This window comes from Malurus melanocephalus, unplaced genomic scaffold (assembly GCF_030028575.1).
Source record: "Malurus melanocephalus ecotype Western Australia unplaced genomic scaffold, MMel_1.1 scaffold_403, whole genome shotgun sequence".
In the NCBI taxonomy this organism is placed as follows: domain Eukaryota; kingdom Metazoa; phylum Chordata; class Aves; order Passeriformes; family Maluridae; genus Malurus; species Malurus melanocephalus.
Window position 1 is genome coordinate 388295 of NW_026623635.1, and position 17678 is coordinate 405972.

Genomic DNA, 17678 nt, shown 5'->3' on the forward strand with positions numbered 1-17678 from the left:
TATGCTTCCAATCAACCAGACTGGAATCTTTGATTAGATCTCTTAGATCTTTGATTGAATCAGGATTTAAATCAATGCCAGGCGAAAGCCAGCGATAAAACCGGTCGCAAAATAAAACGTGTTCTGTTTTGTGTATGCTCAAACTTTCTTAAAGCTCACAGCTGATGGAAAAAGATTTTAATTTTCAATTCTCACTGTAAAACCAGTATGCTTCCCATGATGGCTTTGCATACGAGATAACAAATTTCCATGAAACGCTTCTCCTCTTTTGGGAAACAGGAGGAGTCAGAGGAGGGGTGGCCTGGGATGGAGCCTGCAATCCCTGGGTCCTTTCATGCACCGAAAAAATCACAGCAGTTAAAAATTAGTTCCTCAACCCCAACGAGCCCCTGGGGAGCATTTGGCTGCATTTATGAAGAGGATTGAAAAAAATAAAGTGCTAACAATGTGGAGAACATTTAGGCACGTTGCCAAAGGACATGATACTCATCACGCACATTCTTTGGAGACTCCTGGATGGCTTTCAGATCAAAAACCATCAACCTTCTTTTGTTATTTCTGCAGGAGAATTACAGTTCTCCGGAGGTTTCTCTGYGAATCCCTCCTTGAATTTAAAGCATGGTTAACCAGGAAATGCATCAATATAAAAGCTCAGCAGGTTCATGACTATAACTCTGCTTACCTGTCTGCGGAGCAGCCTTTCAGCAGAAGGGGAGTGTGCCTGCTGGGAGACCTGGGGCTTGCTCTCCCCCACCAAGCGGCCGTGAGCTCTTATGGGGTGGAAATGGTCCTTTGGGATTTGCAGGAGAGAGCTGGTGTCTGCTGGCTGCGACTGCACCGACGCCTTGGAACCTTGAGAGGACAAGAGGCAGAAATGGGACACGTTCCTCCGAGGGTTGTGTCCCAACCTCGGTGACCTCCCAGGGAAAACTGCCCTGCTGCACCTTGGATCAGACAGGCACAGCAAAACCACTGAATTCAGCAACTGGCTCTGCCTAACTGGGAAAAAAAACTCCCATCTACTGATAAATTACTCCAGCATTGTCTATTATTTCATTTTTCTTGGCATTTCCCCCCGATACAGCTGGGACTAGCTCCTGTTGAGAACAGAAGACKGTGAACTACAAGTTCATTCGAACTGGCAATTCCTGCATCCCTGCTTTCAGGCCAACAGCTTTGCAGGCAGCCTCACCTCAGAGCACCACGAGCATCTGACTTTGAAAGGCTCTGGAAGATGCCTCCATGCCTGAGCCTGACTGCTGGGATCTCCAAACCAGCACACTGGAAATGAAGGGAAAGGGAACAGCACCTGGCAGCTCTCAAGTCTGGTTTTACAAACCCTCCCAGGAGAAGGAAACATACTCTCCAGCCTCTTGCTGACCTTTTGTGGTTGCTGGCTACTTCTTCTGAGAGGTTTGAAACTCTGCGTGCTCCCCCCACACACAGGCTCAACGTTTTTCAAAACAATTCATTTAACCTGGACCGCATCCCAGAGAATCTCATTTGTCCTGGAATCCTTCCCAGAACAACAGCCCCATTACGAAGGAGTATTCAAACAAATACCTCCTGCAAGAGCCAGTGTTTCTGACAACAAAACCTTCTCGGCTTGAAATATTATGGCTTGGTTGTGGTGATTTATTAGAGGCGCCTGGCACCTCTCKCTGTCTTCACTGCACTCTATAATATTACAAACTGTAAACAGGTGGGGGTGACTTCCCCCACCCCGAAAAGCTGTGACATTGTGGGTGGAAGAGGACAGCGATACGTCAGAATTTGGGCACCTCACCCACCTCCCAGCACTCTGGCCTGCTTAAGATGGTTGGAATTTCACCAGCAGGAGAAAAACACAAAAGGTTTAATTGCTTAATGTGGTTATAAGGCATCGGCTTTGCYTCTCAAAAATAATTCTGCTACACCTCAGTAGAACAGTTTTTCCAAGGGTGCAATGCCTGTCCCCAGCAAGCCAGGGTTGTCAGACATGGCTATTCGGTTCTCCAGGCTGAAACTGGGAAGAGAAATCTTGAAAAACAAGGGACTCAGAAATTACCCAGTCCCTTGTTGACATAGTTTTTTCTTTCAAGACAGTACAAATACATCCCAATTAAGGGTCAACAATGAAGCATTGGAAAGTCCCTCTGTAGCAAATATGATTCTTTTGTGTGGTCAGGCATTTCTCGACTGTTACAGAGACCCATAAATTCTGGCTCAACTGAAGGTAATGGGAGATTTGCTATTGATTTCAATGGGATTTTAGCTGCACCATTAGCATTATGTGCAAACAGGTTCTTCAAAGCACTGTTCTTGACCTTGAAAATTGTGTATTGTGGCAGAGATTTCTCACAACACCAGATTCATCTTCCTCCCTTGTGCCCACATCTTTTTTTCCTTTTTTTTTTTTTTTTGCTTCTGTTCAACAGTCGCTATTCATCCAAATTCTTATTACTATGCAAATTTCAACATCTTATTTCTAATCTGTTCAAATCTCCTACCATTCTGAACAGTGCTGAAATTATGTTCTGCTTAGAGGCTTTCAAATGGCAGTGCTTGTAAAAACTTCCCTGTCTTATCTGTGACAAATGTCTAAAATGATGGCACGCACAGACGAACTAAAGGCGGCTCCGTTCACTTCCCAGCCCCAGGTAACCCCAGGCAGGCAAAGAAAATGGGGGCACAGGGAAAAACCCTGGGAGGCAACTGCAAGGACAGGGAGAGCCCTCCCTGTATCTAAGAATATCTCTGAATTCAGCTCCAAGATGTATATCCCAACCACTGGGAAGAGCAATTCCACACTCCCTCATTTTCCCATTCATCTCGCACCGAGATGTCTCTCAGTTCAGCACATTTATGTTCATTTTACAGCCATTTAGAGACACCATCTTTCACAGATGTTCCCAGATAGAGCTTCCAAAACCTGCCAGAACAGGTACTACTGAAAAAAAACAAAAAAACCCAAAAAACAAAAAAAAAACCAAAAAAAAAACCCAGACAGGAGGAAATATTTTTCTGCTGGGATTTCTCCTTTGGGGCCAGGTGGCACAGATGGAACCCAGGTTGTAGGGACTGTGACCTTAGGGAACCAGGCGTGGGGACACTCAATCAGCGTTGAGCTGGGCCACTGTCACATTGCCAAAAGAAATGAGGAATGTTTTGAGGAAAGGAATTATCTTTCACAGCCTAGTGGAGGGAATTTTTAACTTGTGAAGGGACTTTGCAAGTTGTGGATGGTCTTTTCAAAGCCGTTCCACAGGTCTAGACGCATAATGGGAAACCAGTGGCAATTTTTTCTTTTCTTGCAAAGAGCTTGGGAAGCCCCAGCTCCTGCTCTATTGAAARTCCTGCTCTTGCCCCAGCTGGGAGATGTGTACCTGACTGGGATTTGTGATGTGCTGGCTTCCTGTCRCCCAGGGAGGCCGGGCAGGGGCTGGAGTAGGGTGGCTGGAACATGTAGCTGTCGTTGGGCAAGGAGTGCGTGCGTCCCACCGAGGGYTTCCTCACGCTCAGCAGGTCCTTGCTGGGGGACAGCGTCAGCGTGTCGTCCTTGGAGCGCAGATCGGCCTGGGGGRAGGAAGAAAAACGTGAGGAAGGCGAGCGTGGGAGGGTGGGAAAGAGGAGAAGCGCCCAGAAAGGCGAGTGACAGCCATTGCAACCAGGATGGCACGATGGGCATGCACAGGGTGCACGAATGGATCTACCAGGGAGCCATCCCCCTGCGCCGGGGTTGTCAACCGACTCTCACACGATGGACCACAGAAACAGAGGAAGCCACACCGTAGGGATAAACCATGACTATTTCAGGGATGTGCAAAGAAGGCATCATGCCTCAAGGCCAGCAAAGGTCACATGCTTGGCWGAACTTTGACCCTCTGCTCCCTAGGTGCCCTCACCGGCAAGGCAGGGTTTTGGAAAGGTGAGTAGTTTCCTCTTCTGACGATAAAAGAAAGAGAAAAAAAAAACGAACAAAAAACCCCACAGCCCAAATGCAAAAGAACTAGTTTACCAAAAATATTTTCTGTTCTGGCTCGCAGCACAATTTTATTGGATTTTCTTCTCACATAATGAATAACTAAACCTATTTTATTGAAAAGGATATCTAAACCTTCTGCTTCAGGGTGAAAGTCATTCTCTAATTAGAAGGGATCTAATGCAAGCGAGGGTTACTGTATATATGTTGACTGTGGAATTTTTACAGCCAAAGAGACTCTTGGAGTGGGCAGCCCCAGAGGCAATATTGAGTGGATTCAGGTCTGACTTCATAAGAAAATATTTCCATCCCAGAAATGTTCTTGGGTGTTATTGTCTTGCAGAGTATTAGCAAAAGCGGAAGCAAAGTCATCTTCCTGGTGTATCTCTAATGAAACAATTATTTAATCGTTAAAACGCCTCAGTTGAAAAACACAGCAATAAGTTTGTGCCACTGTAGGCTGATGCAGTATTTGGCTGATCATTTTTAGAAAACTTTAAATTTTATTTTCTGACAAATCTTCCCTTCACTCAGTGCATTACAGGTTTTCCGGAATCAACACTGAGGCCTTTTTTTATCCCAAGTTTTATCTTTCAGCCATAAAACCAAAATTTCACTATGGCATTTCATTTGGACAAGAAACACGATGAGATTAAAAGGAATTTGCAAAAAGGAAAAAAAAAAAAAAAGAGGAAAAAAAAGAAAAAAAGACAGGGAAGAGAAAAAATATATCGCTGTTGCAAATTTAATGAACAAAACAGGTCTGCACTGCCATGCAGCATTTATTTCAGTCCTTGGGAAACTGCTGATTTGGATGGAGCTTGGATACAACCTAGAAAAGGGAGACTGCAGTCTCCTGCTACAGCTTGGGGAAGGAGAGCAAAACCTGCACTGGTAAAGGCAATATTTTGGGGTTGGGAACCTCTGTGTCCCTTCCTGCCTTCCCCTTCTGCCCGGCTCGTGCTGCTCAGCCATCCTATTCATCCCATTACTGCACTTAAGGCAGAAAAGGTGCCCTGAAACCTGAGATCTCAAACTCAGCCCCATTTGGATCCAAACACGAGAATTTGGATTCGAGATCCCATCCAAACCCAACCTTCAGYGAACCTTTGGGTTCATTGACAGGATCCAATACCACAGCGGGCTCGCTTCCAATTTTGGATCATCTTGGGGGAAATCTCATGAACGAAATTCACAAAAACCACTGAAAATGGCTGTAAAATGATCTTCCCAGTCCAGCCCACAGAGCAGTGGGAGCACATGACTTTTTGGTTCAATGGTGCTTTTGAAAAACATGTTGTTTTGGCCTGACTGAAAATCAAATCCRAGTTTTCCTTGAACCACAAAAGAAAAAAAAAATCCAAATCTATTTTGAGTCAAACAAAACATTGGGAAGATATTTTTCAACTAAAGCTGAGTCTAAATGAAGTGTAAAAAATATTGCATTTAGAAAGATTTCAATGAAAGCTTGCAGTTTCTAAGGAGTTTGGGCAACTGTTGTGACCAAACACTTGGTAGGTGTTGATAAAAATTCACAAAATCCTTGTTCCACATGGTTTTGCTTTTTTTGGAGAGGGGAGAAAAACCATCTTTCCTGGATGTACCCTTGAGACTTTGCAATGCTGTCAAACAAAGTTGTCTAATCTGATTGAAAACTAAAAGGGTTTTTCCTCTGTCTGACTCTCCAGGCTGATTTTGAAACAAAAAGCCTCGTACAAAAAGTTAAAACACTGAGTTTACAAAATCTTTTGCACAGGATGCCATGAAGCATGATGGGAAATATTGTCACGGTTTAAGAGATGTTTCCCAAATAAGAGCTAATTAGGATGACAGTCAGCTAATATGGCAGAAAATTTATGAACAACACAAACATCCAAAGGCAGGTACATGAACAACAACAAAGGAAACRGGGATGATCTAAAAATGTTGGGAAAGGAGTTATGTCTGTAGTACAGCAGAAAAAAAGCACTTGACCGCTACACAGCTAAAAATGTCTAATGTTTCAAAGAGGAGATGGCTAAGGCAGGGTTCAAAATACTGGTTATRTCAGTCAAAAAGACTCTGAATAGTCAAAAAAATTTTTTTTTCCGGTATGTTGACTGCTAGGAAGAATTCCCAAAACAAGCATCATCTCGGAGAGATCCCCATCTGATATTTGTAAAATAAACAGTCTGGCACCAATCACGCAAAAAGCCTTGTGGTGCCTGTGCTCATAAAGACAAAAATCCACTCCAAACCGAGGGGTTGGGGCTGACCCCTCAGCAGAGGACACGAGCCATTAGCTCACGGGTGCCTCTTCACACAGCATCGCTGATTTGTTTCAGATGGGGAGCAAATTTCAACTTTGATGCTTTCCAAAGCCTTTTTTTTTTAATTTTTTACTACTTATTTTGCTAGTAGAAAACACATTGTTTCTACATAAGGCACCAGAAATAAAACTGAAATAACCACTCGTTCCTCGCAAGGAGACAAAATTGAGAGTGACAAAAACAGGACCTAATGGCATTAAGGACAGCGCCCTGTTCAGAGCCTGGAGCTTTTTGGGAAGRGGCTGGAAGTGGAAATGCCATTAGGGAAATGCAGAGGGGTGGGAGCAGTATTTCGAACCCTGTAAACATCAGACCACACAGCGACCAGTGTATGTACATTGCTTTCCAGAGCATTAAGTAAGTGTGTGTTAATGTCATCAGGAAAAGAGTCATCCGTCAGAGCTAGGGACCAGGACTTTTCAGAGAGAATATCTGACGTCAGAGACAGAGCCTCCATCTCAGCTAGAGGGATCTGAAGGGAGAGATGATTAAACATAAGAAACCAGGACACAAATCATTCGGAAAAGAAAATTAAAGTAAAAGAAAAAAAAAATTAAAAAGTATCATAATCTAAATAGTTCTAGACACTAAAGCAATATCCCTGCAGTGGGAGAAGCTACATCATGCACATTGTTACCAGGGAAAGAACATTAAAGAAATGAAATATAACAAAGAAATTAAAAAAGGAGTCGGGACATTCATATTTAAATGCTTACCAATGATCTGGGAGAGGGTTTAAAACCATACACTAATGCTAGCATTGTGCTTTGCTGTTCTCCTGTCTACATGAAGAAGCAAAAGTAACATTATTTTCATATTGGAGAGATTTATCCTCTCGGCTGTGATCAAATACARGAGGTTTCAAGATGTGATTTCTCTGAAGTTGTTTCCCCCCAAATAATCACGCTGGTTTCTGAGCTAAACTCGTTGAGTCTKCAGAGATTCCCCACCAACAAAACCATTTTCCAGGTGGGATATGTGCCCCAGGGAGGCTGCAGGGACCTSCCCCCGTCAAGAGGCAGGTGGGACCATAATTCACATCCTCATGGCTAAAGGGGGACAGGGAGAACCTTAAAGCTTGATTTTGGTCAGCAAACTCCTCCCTGGTGCTTTCAGTGCACTTTGGCTGGCTAAAGAGCCTCCAGTGACACCAATAACCATCCCACTAAAGCAGCCACCTGCACTTTTCAGCCCCCAAATGCCCCCCAGCCCTGGCCCCAGCTGCCTCCWCTGGCACTGAGAAATCCCAAGTTGGGATTGGCCACATTCCCTCTGTTCCCATGCAGCTTGCACAAATGGATCCCCACTGTAGGCATGCAAACAGTCGATAAAAATTCCTTATCAAAACATTGATGAAACTCTCTCCCTGGACCTAGAGGTCTTTTCATAAGAAATGTGAAAATGTCAGTTCAGATTTTAGAGGAAAAAAATGGGGAAAAGGGGACTGTGGCATCTCCCCCAGGGCAGCATCTCTGCTGCCAGGCACTGTAAGAGGGGGTGTCTGCCCTGCAGTGGGTTCAGCCCTTCCCAAATCCCCTCCCTGGGCAGAGCTCCTGGCACCAGGAATGGCATTTCATCAGGTAACCTCCAGATCTGGCTGGGACTCACAGGGGCTGCCTGCTCTGAGCAAGTCCCAGGTGCTTTTTTCCTTTTCTCCCCATGCATTTGCTTTTTGCCACCCTCTGCGCTTGAAATCTCTTTCAGCAGCAGTAAATCTTCCAAGAGAAAGCGCAGAGGCCCAGATCTCTTGCATTGAAGCTGTCAGAGGACTGGGTTTTCTCACTCTCAGAAACGGCAGCAGCCGTGGGGTGGAACAAACCCAGYGATGAGTGAGCCTGGAGAGGCTCAAAATCAGCCGAGATAAGCGAGAGGGTCGGGCTCCTCTCATCTAACCTTGGCTTTGATATCTCCTCCAGCACAGCCATCTGCTGGCAGGGGATGAGAGAGATGCTCTGGAGCTTCTGATTTGGTGTGAGGCTCCCAAAAAAAGCATCTCTGCCAGCCCCAGGAGAGGAATCCCTGTCAGGGACACCCCAAGCCGAGCCAGGACAGGGCAGTGCTGGACACGAGCAGCTCCTGCTGTTCATCAGGATCCTTTCAGCAATCCCAGCACTGCTCTGGATTCCTGACTCGCCCGAGAACATGACAAATGGCGTGAACGGAAAAGCCGAAATGTAAACAAAACATCAGCCCCCTTCAGCCTTCCCAAGCCTGAAATTGAGTTTGAAGCCGTCAAAACATTTTTGTTGGAGGCGTCCAACTGATTTAGACCAGTTTTAATTATAGAAAGGGGTGCGGGAAAAAAAAGAAAAAAAAAGCTTGAATTTTAAAAGAAAAAGCCTTTGCAGATCGGAATGCTATATTTTTTCATTATGGAAATGTCAAAACAAACCCATTCTTTTTGCTGCAGCAGCACTTTCCAGTGAAAAATGTTGTGACAAAAAAAAAAATTTCAACCAGCTCTCTCTGAGTTTCCTACTGACCCTTTGCCTTCCCTGCCAAAGCTACTGTTCTCTATTCCTCTGGCAATTCTTGGAGGCAACCACTTCCTCCAGCWTAATAGACTCTGGGATGCAATATGGAGCAATCAGAGGGAGACATGTTATCCTGCTATATAAAGATCTGCAGTAGGATTTCATTTTACCTAAAGCTTGTTCCTTCCCTCTAATGAACCACCGAGAGTTGGGTAATTTAGAGTGTCAGTGAGCTCATAAATAAGCACGCTGATTTAACAAGAAAACTTCTGCTATTTTTAGCCAGAAAGGGGGAAAAAAAGAAATAGATCAAGAAATATGGAATTTGCTCAATTCCAACTGCAGGGAAAAAATAGGTGTGCTTGAGTTATTATTATTATGGTCAGTGCTGTGTTTTAGGGAAAATATTTGCACTAAAGAATAGCACACTATAAAAAGTAGGTATTTTATTCTAGGAAGTAAATGAACTAATTTGAAGCAAGTGTTGCCTTTTTGAGAAAGCACTGGAGCACACATTTRCTTCTGTGCATCGTTGAGGGCTGCCTCCCCTCCTAAATTCACTAGATCAGAAACRAGGATTGAGTTTACAGGGACCCATTTGCAGGAAGCCTCTTTAGGAAACCCCTTCAAAAGTGGATTTTCAGCCAGCACAGGTAGACACAGAGCACAGAGATCATTTGATGATCCCCAGCAGCTCAGGCTGTGCTCTGGGAAAGCCTCATACCCTGCTCTAAACTCTGCAGGTGTGCCCTGACACTTCTGGAGTAGGAAACCAAACACAAGAACTGCCTGAAGGATAAAGGTGGAACTTTGTGCATTTACCCTACAACACCCCCAAACTGTAAATCCCAATGGAAACCTTCTCACTGTGCTGACGAGGGAAACTTTGAGTTCTCTTCCTCYTTCACTGATACACAACATCAACTCCCCCAGAAAAAGCCAAAGTGACTTATGCTTCAAAATCCCTGCGACTTCATTACATAAAGAACTTTAACTCGCTATTAAAGGCCTCAGTCAAATTGAGTTTGGATGGAGACTTTGCAGGAAATTAGGAATATTAACCTGGTTCTCAGAGTTGTAATATTCGGGAGCTGGGAGGGCATAATGATGGCACACAGAGCCTGACAGGTTGTCCATCAGCTTCAGCTCTCCTTCCAGAGATTCCTGGATCAGCAGTGATATGGTATCAAACAAGTGCCTTTCCTAGGAGGGGTGGTGTGTAGCATGCAGAGAGAGAGAGAGCGAGCCAAAAAGAGAGGAGGAAAAAGGCAAGGGACAGAGACAGAGAGAAAAAAAAAAAGGACAGCGTATCAAACCCAACGAACAGAAGGAGAAAAAACGGAATAGAAGGGAGGGGAAAAAAGGTGGAAACGTTCAGGGAGAACAGCAGCRACAGGAACAACGGGACAGGAGGAGAGGAGAGAGAACAGTGCAGTAATATCACAGTGAGCAGAGACAGCTTTCCCAGACACCCTCCTTGGGGCCCTCCTTGGGGACAATGTCCCTGTCAGCCACCACAGCTGGTCACTCCTGGGGACTGAGCAGCACCTTCCCAGCGCTGCTCTCAACTTGCACGGGGCACTGCTCTCTGCGAGGCTTCTACAGAKGCTGTCCTCGCTTGTGGGATCTAATCCTTGATGTCTAAACCCATACCCAGAGAGCACATCAATTAAAATAACCTGACTGCAGGGAGGCTGAGCGTCCTGTCCGTGGAAGCTGCAGCTGAGAGGGATGGACACGTGTCAGGTCACTAATTCATGTGCCAGACATGGGCTGAGGTGCCCCCGGTGCTCTGGCCAACACCAAACCAGCTGGGGCTGTACAGAACGGGGTCTGGCTTTTGCAGGCAGCAGGGGAGCGATTTCAGGGTGCACCTTCTGTGTTGGGGATGTCCAGTGCATACAATGAGACGAGAACTGGTGCTACAATCAACAGCACACGGTGCAAAAACCCCCAGGGAGAGGCAAGCAAAAGAGCATGCTGTCCTTGCAGGGTGGCGTCCTGGGAATTGTGTTCCTCTGCTGTCGCGCTCAAGMATCAGATCTGCACTGAAGATTTTGGTTGGGAGAATAAACTGTCAGAATAAAATCTCCTAGAGGCTTTTTGAGGCTTCAGTTTGGGGGAAAGAGCAAGGAACACACTCTGGAGGTTATGACTGGAATAAGCCCTTTCCCAGGCCACCTTCTGAGAGGGCATGTTTGGGACACTGCACAGGGAGGGTGTTATCCCAACTGATTTGTCTTGCAGAAAAACCCCAATTTCTCTTTTTTTTGGCCAGTGTCAGTCCTGCTACAGGACAACAGGGCTGAGGACAGTTTGCCAGCACTCTGCTCAACACGYACAACAGTTGGGATGTGTTGTTTCTTCCTAGAGGACGTAGTAAATCTGGATTTCCCCACAGTGCCCTGAACTCCTTTTTCCTGTGCCAAAGAGCAGCTTTGGCTTCCAACACAGACAGCAGAGGCTCCAATGGCACCAGAAATTTCCAGTAGCTTAGGAACTGAAACAAAGCTTAAACAGGGATTTACTCTCTTTCACCCTTGGACTAMAGATCATAAATGAGTTTTTCATGCTTTAGAATACCCATTAGTCCACCCCAGGCCGATGCCAAGATATGCTGTTGTGAAATCATGATGTAATAAAAGTTAATGAGGTCTGYGTCGAGTTTAACCCGATTTGCAATCAGCAAAGACTAAAAAAAGGCTGGGACTSTATTTCTTGAGTAATTTCAGTTCAGTGACCTCCCAAAGAACTTGTCTGGGGCTTGACCTCACCTCTTACTCCTCAAACTGAAACTTCATCCAAAAACTGTGCTTTAGGGAGATGTGGTGCAGCTCGTGTCACCTCCCACATTACAGCCCTGCTCCTGCTGGTGGGACTCCTGTCACCAGCTCTGCTGAGCTCAGGTTTGAGTCTCCTCTGGATTATTCTATTGTTAAAAGAATCTTTTCTTACAAGCCTGACTGTAGGGATGGATTTTTAAATTGAGGTTACATAAAACAAATTTAATACTGAAGCAAAGATTAGCCAAGTTTTATTCCTCTTTTATGTTGTGGTTCATGGTCTGTATTAGAAAAGCAAACACATTACGCTYGTGATTTTGCTATCACAAAGGGCCAGTCAAAATGCTGAATTAGAGTGAATTTGGAGCTAGCTCTGAACTTGGTGGCTTGAGCTCACCTCCAGAGTAAATTGCAAAACTCTCTACCTCCAAACAGATGCATCAGGGTGGTCTGAAGCCCTGCCTGGGGTCCCCTCCCTGCAGCATTGGCTCCCAAACCACGCACAGTTGGCAGCAGACAGCGGGGAACACAAGCCCAGGACATCTGGTACACGCCTCTTTCATTACCAACTCGTGCAAGTCTTCCCCCAGCAAAAAATGCAGGTCAAGCCCTYGTCACCCTCCAACCGAGATTCTCACCATGTGGTAAGCTAGTGAGAGCTGAGAATCCACCTTGATTTGCATGGGGTTGGTAAATCCGCGGGGGCTCTCGGGTCTCTCTGCGCCGGTGCTGCTCGCCCASGCAAAGATGTCCGAGGGGCTGTGCTGGCCAGGGCTGATGGTTTTCATCTCCATCTCCAGTTCTGCCTCCAGCTCAGCCTCCTCCTTCGCCTCCTTGTTGCTCTCCTCCAAGTGCTTCATGAGCACKGCGATCACCACGTTCACCAGCACAAACTGGGCCGTCAGCACGAAGGAGACGAAGTAGATGGGGGAAATGACGGTGTTGTAGCAGGTGGACTCCTGGTCACAGTCCCGCAGAGTGTCCTGGAAATGGAGTGGGAATGATCACAGAATCACAGAATCAACCAGGCTGGAAAAGACCTTGGAGATCATCAAGTCCAACCTATGACCCAACACCAACTTATCMACTAAACCATGGCASTGAGTGATGGAGGGATGTGAAGAGACTCCAGCATGAACCTCTACCTTCATGAAGAAAACCGAGAAGATTCGGCAAATTTCACCTCTAGAAGAGCAACRCACTGGCCGATAAACCCTTAAAGTTTACCTTCATTATCCCGTTCCAGTTGTCTCCCGTGGATACGCGGAAGAGGGTCAGGAAGGCCATCCCAAAGTTCCTGAAGGTGGCATGYCGCCCCAGCCCCTCGCAGGGGTGCGTGTCATCACACTCTGCGGGACCAAACACAGCCGTGAGACCCCCGCTCCCACACCATTCCCAACCCTCCCACCTTCAGCAACTCACCGAGGTCTCCAAACAGCTCCACTCCAAGAGCTGCAAATATGAAAAACAACAACATGAAGAGAAGACCCAGATTCCCCACCTGAAAAGAGAAAAAAGAAATGGGGGGAAAAAAACACAAAAAAAGAACGTTCATTGATTTTTTTGTTCCAGACCTGTTTCTTGCTGTATTCTTTAATCCAAAACTTAAATTGCTTCGGGGCAAAAATGACCTCAATGTGAGGACTGTATCTCAGTGCTTCGGGAGGGAAATGTGCTTCTCTAATGACAGCAAAGATAAAATGATTAGCATTCCTCTGCAACAGGAAATGAGCTGCGGGCCAGAGGAGCTCTGGTTTGATATGGCAGTGGGTTACCTGCGGCAGCGCTTGCATCACGGTGTCCAGGAGGGCCCTCATCCCCACAGCCATCTTCAGCAGCTTCAGCACTGTGGAAAACACGTTTGCAATATGGTAACAGCAGCATTAGCACCGAGGCACAAACTCAGTCCCTCTCCCAGGAGCCACAGATTATGGGGAGAGAAATGTGAAATCATGTCAAGTGTTCTCCATTAGCTGCGACAGTCCCTGGCCTTTCTACATCGCTCCTGGTTGCCTGGATACTATCAAAATCCCGTGAATAGCAGCATCACCTACCCTGAGACTTGGAGAAAGCGTTATCACTCTGCCTGGCTCTTCCTTCCCCACTTTATCKGTGTTGGACTCATCTCCTTCCTCCGGTTATCATGAGCAGTTACTTTCCCAGCCCTGGGGCTACTTTCCCACTTCCATAGGCTACCCATTTTCATACGTGATTCACCGAGGAACTGATTTACACATCTCTTCCAGAAGGTTGCATTTCCAATTGGAAGCCACATGTATTTTTAATTCTGAAAGGGATCCAATGCATAGAAAACCCACTTTTCCCTCCTCTTGAGACACAGCAGCATTTAATTTCTCCTCCAGCTCTTTCTCTGCTTAGATGAGGGCTGTAATCAAAACAATTATTCCTCGGAGCRCAATATCCTTCAGGAGGGCCTGGCAGTACTTCGTTAAGGGCCTGAGCACTCACTTTTTACATCTTCATCATTTGGTCCTGAAAAAATCAGGCCTGAAGAAGTTGGCTCCCTGACTCAGGAACGTGTCTGAGGGGACAGATGGATGCAGAGTGACGAGGCATGCTTTGTCACCAAGCGGTGTGATGTAAAGCCTCACGGGAATTCAGATTTATTAGATGCTTGTCTTTTAAAGCCAGCACACCCGAGCTCGTGTTCCCTAATCCCTGCTAGAGATGACTTTGATTTGACTGGAGCAATTTTCCCAGGTACATCTCTTGGAGTTACTGCCACAGACACTTCTTTATTCCTAAGCTCTCAGCCTTCAAGCCCTCTCAAGGCAGAAACACATGGTCAGTTGGCTCAGCTTTTTGGCTCCTCGCAAGTATTTTCCCCCATTGTTCTTTTATTTGTTTACAGCCTGTTGATGCCAGAACTATGCAYATCATGATGGGGATGTGCCCCGGGACTGTTTCCCAATGTTTAACTCTCTCCTGGTGGGGACCCTGTCCCTCAAACATGAGCCAGTTCTGCTTTACCCCTCTCACCTCGAGCAATCCTGAGAACCCTCATGATCCGGATAATCGTGGGGTTAATCGGTAGCGAAGCGTTCACCTCGATCTCTTCCAGAGTGATGCCCATGATAGACAGCAGCACGATTGCCAGATCTAATTGGTTCCATCTGGAGACAACACAAAGTGAAGTTTGAACATCTCCTAAGAAGCTGGCAAGGGGAGGCAGCTTGTTTCACACGAATTCCAGTCATTTCAATGGTTTGAGCACTCAAATGAATCTGCAGCATTTTTCTGAGGGTATTATACAAAAGCAGCAATGTTATGAAATCATTGTAACTAATGCATCTCATTAGAAAACCAGCCAGTTCCAAAGATATCCTTGACTGAGGGGAAAGAGGAACAAAAGCTGGGCAGTTTTCTGCCCAGAGGCTGCAGACCCCAGGAGAGACACTGTGGTCCAGCCACTTTGAGACATGACACTCGTGGGCATCAATGTGACATCTGCCCCAGAGAGAACAGGGCCCCGTGTCCAGACCTTGCAAAAAAAATTGTGTTGGGTGAAGGAAAGACCCCAAGGGTTTGTGCCAGGCTGGAGAGTGGTAATTCCAGCACGGACACAGAAAATTTGGGGACAGGGATAGAACCATCCACTGGATGCTGAAGGGCTCATGTCAAACTCTGATAGGTGCCCTGCTCTTGGTGTTAACAGTGGAGAAGGCAAAAATGGGAGAAAGATTCACCAAGGACATAAAAAGAGAGAGTGAACATCTACATAAAGAGAATTTCATCCACTATGTCATATCTGCACAAAAAGAGGTCCCTTTTCTCTTTCACTCAGGGCCAGTTTCTCTCTCTTGGCGTAAATTCTGTCACTTCACCAGGTCCTCTTGATTATRTGGACACGCAGCTGGTGTGAGAATAGACCTGGCTTGGTGTGAGACCTGTCCCTGTTTCACCTGCTCCCGAGGGCCAAAGTGGGGCAACCCTACTCTTGACACACACAATCCCTTTTCCATCTCACATCCCAAGCCTCCAGCCACACCAAAAAACATCCACACATGTCAGACTGACACCATGGGGCAGAGCATGGGAATTCAGGACATGGAATGTGGGCAGCTGTCTCCAGAGCCTGCTGCTGTCCCCGTGGTCATGATGGAGTTTTTGTTACCTGTCTTGGAAGAAGCGGCGAAAGCCRAAGGCAATCAGCTTGAAAACAGACTCCAGGACAAAGATAACGGTGAAGATGTAATTGCAAATCTTCAGGGCTTCGTCAAGAACCTGGGGTGTGGACACAGGACTGGGGTTAGGGGTCAGCTCTGCAGAGGGGCTTTGCTGCCTCCAAACCTGACTCGGGTGTTGCCAGTTACTCATTAAAGAAAAAAGTCTTCAAACATGGGCTCTCTCTGATGAAAAATGTCCCAGGGAAAAGTCCCAGGGCTTCAGGGAGCRCACTTTCTGCCTGGTGACAGAATCCCAGGAGGGGCTGACGCAGGCCCAAGGCGCAGCTCACAGCCCCAGCCCCAGCTGGGATCAGCAGTTAAGAGCTGCTGCATTTGCTGGTCTCAGCAGCACAAGACCTCCTGTGCTTTCGTCAGAGAGCTGAATTTCATCCCACTTGCTCATTTGTGCAAGAGCTGGCCAAATGGCTCCTGGGTGACAGCCTGCCATCACTCCTCACCTTGAGCTTTTGGCAAGGAGAGGACAGGGGGATGGCATGCCAGGAGAAGCGAGTGCCTTGCATTTTCCTCTGCCCCCCTTCCCTTTGCAGAAGTCAGTGTGGTCTTTAATCCAAGTGCATGCTGGCTGGGAAAACTCTTGCACAGTCAGGCTTTAAGCTACATCAGAGGTGATTTCATCCCCAAAAGCCTTGCTCATGATGGAGCACTGTGGTAGCAGCATCCTGCAYGGCCTCTTAAGCAATGTGCATCAAATTTCTCCCTGCTGGCAAACAGGATGGCAATAACAACATCCAGGGCACTGTCAGGGAACAGGGGAGGTGTGCCCACAGACCAAAACGAACATTTACTGATCCCTGAGCGGGAGATATCATAGCAGAATGGGTTTTAGTCATGCACTCTGCCTTTGTGCCACTGTTCATCTTCAAGCATGCATGGACAAAAATCCCCTCACCTGGCTGACAAGCTGCCAAAGGAGGCCGTGGCTCTGAACAGCCTCCCTGCCACACTGCAGGGCACCTGGGCTCTSCAGCAAACCAGCACATGGAGCTGGCAGAAGCAGATTTTGCCCAGCAGCTCTTTACTCACAGCCCCTCTCTGCACTCCCAGCTCTGCAGGAGCTGCAGCATCCCCAKCTGGGGTCTGACCCCAGGGCATCCTGGCACATCCCACAAATAACCCCTCCCAGCACCAAGGCATCAAACAATCGCTGCTTTGGAGATAAATCTCTTTGGTACGTTTAGCCTGCAGATATCTTGAGGATCCCAGCCATCCATCACCCAGACCAGAGGGATTTCCAGGCCCCGGTTCAGCAGGACTCAAATGTGGGCCTGAATTTGACCGTACTGTCATCCCAGCACAGCCCACACTTGCACTTTCTACCCAGACATGCATACCAGAGGCTTAGAGACAAAATGGTGCTTTCCTAAAGAAAATGGAAAACAAAAGCCTGCCCAATGTTTTTATAATGCAAGAGCAAATGTAGCTGCAAAGCGACTGCGGTAAGATGCACGCTCTAGAGCGACTCCAGGCTCCTTCGCCAACAACCTTTTTCATCACCAAATGACTGAATCATGCAATGAGCCTTCCAGGGTATTTAATTAAAGGTGACCTGGACAGAAAAAAATAAATTTGGCTTGTTCYCTTTCGCTTTTGGCTTATGAGAGGCTGGAGAATGCTTCCCCCCTGTTGTTTGCATGTTTTAGTTGTTTGGGGCTTTTTTATATTAAGTATTCAAGCCTTGTCTAGTCTTAAGGAATATTTCCTCCTATTGTGTGTTGTATTTATTCATTCTGAAAGTGGCTAATAAAAATAAGCACAAGTTATATGGCAAAGGCAGCTATTTCCATTTCATTCTTATGCACAAAAGGCTTGACATCCCAGGACAGGCTGTTTTTATTTTCACAGTATGACAAAGACCCAGGAACTTAAGCACACTAACATATTAAAATGCATTTTAAAAACCAGCATGGAATCCAATGCCCGTGAAAACCGGGTCCTATGTGACA

General features: G+C 46.5%; 1 protein-coding gene across 1 annotated transcript in view; it reads right to left on the bottom strand.

The window, feature by feature from the left end:
• CACNA1G (calcium voltage-gated channel subunit alpha1 G) overlaps positions 1–17678 on the bottom strand; it is a 141328-nt gene that overhangs the window by 4893 nt on the left and 118757 nt on the right. The window contains exons 30-39 of the mRNA XM_057379402.1: positions 15663–15772; positions 14528–14661; positions 13303–13373; positions 12950–13028; positions 12755–12876; positions 12166–12510; positions 9807–9947; positions 6608–6742; positions 3366–3555; positions 683–852 (exon numbers count right to left, since the gene is read on the bottom strand). Of these exons, the coding sequence (XP_057235385.1) occupies positions 683–852; positions 3366–3555; positions 6608–6742; positions 9807–9947; positions 12166–12510; positions 12755–12876; positions 12950–13028; positions 13303–13373; positions 14528–14661; positions 15663–15772 (1497 nt within the window). The remainder of the gene's footprint in view (positions 1–682; positions 853–3365; positions 3556–6607; positions 6743–9806; positions 9948–12165; positions 12511–12754; positions 12877–12949; positions 13029–13302; positions 13374–14527; positions 14662–15662; positions 15773–17678) is intronic.